The sequence below is a fragment of the Asparagus officinalis genome, chromosome 10 (assembly GCF_001876935.1).
Source record: "Asparagus officinalis chromosome 10, Aspof.V1, whole genome shotgun sequence".
Taxonomy (NCBI): Eukaryota; Viridiplantae; Streptophyta; class Magnoliopsida; order Asparagales; family Asparagaceae; genus Asparagus; species Asparagus officinalis.
This window is the reverse complement of record NC_033803.1, coordinates 57602386-57607139: the sequence shown is the minus strand read 5'-3', so window position 1 is coordinate 57607139 and position 4754 is coordinate 57602386. Positions and strand designations below refer to the sequence as shown.

The 4754-nt window shown below is 33.2% G+C and overlaps 1 protein-coding gene across 2 annotated transcripts; it reads right to left on the bottom strand.

The window, feature by feature from the left end:
- LOC109824915 (ABC transporter G family member 41-like) lies at positions 383-3956 on the bottom strand. 2 transcript variants are annotated; one of them, XM_020391546.1, is made up of 3 exons: positions 2537-3956; positions 2191-2445; positions 383-633 (listed from the first exon to the last, which is right to left on the bottom strand). In XM_020391546.1, the coding sequence occupies exons 1-3, from the start codon at positions 2567-2569 to the stop codon at positions 628-630; spliced, it is 294 nt and encodes a 97-aa protein (XP_020247135.1). In that variant the 5' UTR covers positions 2570-3956; the 3' UTR covers positions 383-627. The 2 variants fall into 2 exon arrangements, with proteins under 2 accessions (XP_020247135.1, XP_020247134.1); XM_020391545.1 differs by lacking the exon at positions 383-633 and having other exon boundaries at positions 1993-2445.

Sequence of the window (4754 nt, the reverse complement as noted above, 5' to 3'; positions counted from 1 at the left end):
TTTTCTATTTTTTAAGTTGATTTTTGATTTGAACAGATATTATCTACTTGTGAGGACTGACTGACTGTTGACTGTTGAATTATCTACTCAAATAGGAATTTTTTTTCTTTTTAATCTTATAGAATTTCTGTTGTGAGACTTCTCAGACTTGTATTACTGATTTACTGGGATTAATTGTGGAGACTGCAAATCTGTAATTAATTGTTGTGGGATTAATTGTTGTGAGACTGTAAATCTAAAATTAATTGTTGTGAGATTGTAATCTGTTGTGAGACTTATTGTTTATAGAAAATATCTCTTAATTAATTTTAAGAAAATACTTTATAAGCAAATTTAATTGTAATTTCAATTAATTTTGAGCAATTGGTTTTTACTTGAGCAATTAATTTTGAGTATTGTTGTGAGACTTATTCTGTTGTGAGACTTGTTTGTTGTTTATAGAATAATTGCAATTAATTTTAAGAAAATACTTGTGAGACTGTATAAGAAAATTTAGTTGTAATTACAATTAATTTACAACTTAAATAAATATACAACTTGGATTTGCAAATAGTTTACAATTGCTATTTTAAGTTGTCTTCCTCAGTTGCTTACTTCATTCCTTAAAATCTTGATGTCATTTTGATCTCAAGTCTGCAACAAAATAGAACAAGTCAGTGTTAGGCATAAAATTTTATGACGTGGTGAAATAAATAAAATAAATATACAATTGTGTAATTGTGTTGCTATTTTATTTTCAAACTTGTGTTTATGGTTTACTATCTCATGTTGACAGGAGAATGTCTTCTGAAGGCCAAGCATCTAATAAACCACCAAAGCCAGCCGGTAAAGATTCTTGTTGGGCATATGCTGAGCGGGTTGGTAATGATGCTTTAAAGGTTCGGTGCAAGTTTTGTGGGCAGTCTATGTGTGGAGGCATAAGCCGGTTCAAACAACACTTGGCTGGAATCAAAGGGAATTGTTTGCCGTGTGAGAAGGTCCCCGAAGATGTGAAGAAAAAAGTAAATGAAATCATTGATGAGAGCGATGATGAAGTGTTTGCAGGGGAATCCCTTACTTGGAGACAATATGGAGATCTCATTGGAGCTAATCCTAAAAAGAGAAAGAGTGTTAGAACAAAACAATATAAAAGAAAGAAAAAGTTGGGAGAATCTTCATCAAAGGGAAAGGAGCCTTTGGAAGATGAGGAGGAAGACATGGAATCTTCGGAGTATGATTCAGATGAGGGAATGGATAATATTCCAACATTTAGCTCCGATGAAGATTAATTTAGTTATCTTTGCTTTTGCAGCTTTGCTTTCTTTTGGATTTGCTATTTGAATGTTTAGAATTATGAACTATTTGTTGTTTTTGGAACTTGGGTGATTGTTGATTAGCTTTTGTTCATGATGTTATCTTATCCTTTGCTTGTTTGTTATTACATTTTGACTAACATTATACATGCCTAGATGGTTCTTTATTCGTGATGTTATCTTATCCTTTGCTTGTTTATTATTCCATTTTGACTAACATTATATTTTTTTTTCAAGGCTATGCAATTGAATGGTTTCATCGTGCGGTCGAGATGCAAGTTTCTCTTTCAACAATTGGTTAGTGATTCTAAACATGGTTATTTACATTTTGGTATGTTTATATTTTATTAAGCATGGTTAGATTACATTTTTAGTTATTATATTATATATATACATCATCCACTATATCACTCCGATAAATACTACTTATCCCCGATATATCCCCGATTTCCGCTATCCGATACATTTTGGTATGTTTATATTTTATTAAGCATGGTTAGATTACATTTTTAGTTATTATATTATATATATACATCATCCACTATATCACTCCGATAAATACTACTTATCCCCGATATATCCCCGATTTCCGCTATCCGATAAGGATTTTGACCGTCCGATAAATCCCCGATAACCGATATTTAAAACCTTGCTGACCACTAAACCATGCAAAAAATCAACGTAGCTTTTTGGAATTAGAATTAGTTTACAAATATGTTGTGTCACTGATTCTATCCAAGACTGTCTAAGAAATATAACTGGGTTTAGCTTGGCAGTCGATTTATAGTAGACTAGTATGTTACTGAAAAGTTCTTGAGAACAAATATCTAGCAGCAGGATTGACACTTGACAGAATGACTTCCATGTTAATAGTTAAGAGAAGTGAAGGAACACTTACTGGGCTTGGGACCATAAAGCCTGAGAAGAGATTTAAAAGGGCATAGCAGGGAGATTGCAATATTGAAGCGACTTGAACATTAGGGGTCAAAGAAACAATCAACATTCCTAGGTAAACAAAATAGAGCAATGTGCAGAACATTGTGAAGAAGAACCATAAGAACTTATAAGCCGACCAATAAAACCCAATTGCTGGATATATGATGACCATGAACAGTCCTACTTGGATGAATACATAAGGAATCTCAATAACCATCTGCAGAAAATAGGGAAAACATCAGAACTTGCTTAAAATTCATGTAGGCTATTCGTATTTTACACACAAAATATCAAGAGAGCTGATTAACCTGTGCAAATGAGTAGGCCCATGGAGAGTACATTCCTGCATATCTTTCACGGTAGAGAACAGTGCGTTCAGTTGCTACAAACGTCAAAACTGATGACGAATTGTTTATGCCGAAGAAATTTGTAGTAATATACAACAATCCAAATATGTTGAACAGATCTTGTTGGTTGTTTCTTCAACAAACAAAACAAACAGTGACATCATCAGTACCTTCTGTATTATTTTTTTGAAAATAGAATCCAGTTTTTAATATGTTGTTGTTCTGTGAAATATGTTCAATGCAGAGAATTATTATCAGGACTGCTTTAGTTCTTGACATTATTGTTTATATACCTATATTAGATGACTCCTCAAGTCTAGATATGAGAGGAGTTATGCCCAAGTCAAAGCACTGATTAACATTTTACAATATTCTTTCGTTTCTTATTTGTCTTGACTGTCTGATTAGGTAGCACACAAAACTCAGCTTGTATTTGAAAATTAGTTTTATTTTTATTTTTTTTCTGGATCATGCTTGCCTCTAAGGAAGATAATAATTGTAAATTTCCTTCCAGAGACCAAAAATTTGGGTTATATTGTGTAATTTATCACTTCAAAAGTTCAAGCCTGATTTAATTCTATATTCATTTTCTCAAGAATGATATGCAAGTAATGTGATATTTTCGTCATCTATAATTCACTTATCAATAAAGCTTAGCTTTTCAGAAGTTGATTGTTCACAAGTTCCAGAAACATCATCTCCTGATGGGTGAAACGAAAGTAAAGAACATTACCCGCCATTAACTTACAATGGTCAATAACTCAGAATGAGATTAACAGACGCTAACAAAGAATTTTTTACCTTAAACTTTCTTTTTATTTACATCCATGTCTGTTAAGGTTCTTACCTTGTAGTTTTAATACTTGAATAGCGTAAATTCAGCTTTAGCAGACATAGTCAACCTGTACTTGTATTCTAAATGAAGACTCTGCAATGTGTATGACCTTTTCTTTCCGATATATTATCTATTCATTTCAATAGGATAGAGACAAAGGTCACAAAGCTACTTATTATAATGAAATAAAGCTTTGCCTCTGTAATAGACTATCATGCAAGAAATCTAGCAATTCCCTTCCTATGTCACTTTTGTTCGTTTAACAAGAATCATGGTCTCCTATGTCTCATCTGACCATGGGAAATATTGCATCTGATAAACGATCTGCTAGCTATGTGATTGTGTTTTGGATCTCGCCTTTGTGGCATTATTGCATTTTCTAGATTTTCTCTTTTCGGTGAATCTGACTGAAGATTTATTATCATGTAGAAGATGGTTGGTTCACTAAAAATTGCAACTGCAATTGGAAATGCAATCTGCAAAATGTATTTCTAGCTGCAATTGACGGTAAACAAATTTCAGTTAGAAGAGTTATTAGAATATTCAAAGTTAAGGCGCCTGAATAAATATGATGACTTTATATATATATATATATATATATATATATATATCAAGCTTGTTAGTACCATTTATGAAGGATTGGATGGAATATGAGCTACAATGACGATATCCAAAAGAGGAGGAGGCATAGTGATGAAGCAATGTTTAATCAAGAACACTAAATGCAATAAGAAGCTTTATCAACTCTAAAGCAATATCAAGACTCAAGAAACGTATTTCTATGTGAGAGATATTTGCTGTTTTTATTTTCTCTCTAGTGCTAGAATGAAGGCAAGTAGTTGTAGATTTTATTTGAAGCTATTGGGATATCACACACACATTTTCATACTCATATTTTTGACGATTTTGATAAATATAGTTTTTCACAAGTATGAGGACCTATTCGCAAAATTTCTTTTCTAAACAGTTTATTTTTAGTGTTAAAAACATTTTACAAAGTTATACAATTTTTAGAAAATATTTGAGTATTTTTACAGATTTTTAAAAGAGTCAAAAACAGTTTTAAACCATGTATCAGCCTGTATCAGTTCGCGATCGACCGCCACGGTCGACCGCACCAGGGTTTTTCCCTCAGGAGCCAGCAACAACTAATGCGGTCGACCATGGCGGTTCTATTTAGATGGGTTGGGAACTCCTGCGGTTGACCATCACGGTCGACTAAACTGATTACAGCAGTTTCCACGGTCGACCGTCACGGTCGACCATAGCCTTTGTAGCAGCTTTTCTTTGACCTTGGAAACCTTCGCGGTCGACTGCGAAAATCTCACGGTCGACCACTGATCG

Bases quoted from the DNA above. Each gene is read 5' to 3' on its own strand.
- LOC109824915 (XM_020391545.1), bottom strand. From the start codon at position 2,569: ATGTACTCTCCATGGGCCTACTCATTTGCACAG. The intron at 2,446-2,536 runs GTTAATCAGCTC...TATTTTCTGCAG, and splicing joins GGGCCTACTCATTTGCACAG to ATGGTTATTGAGATTCCTTA.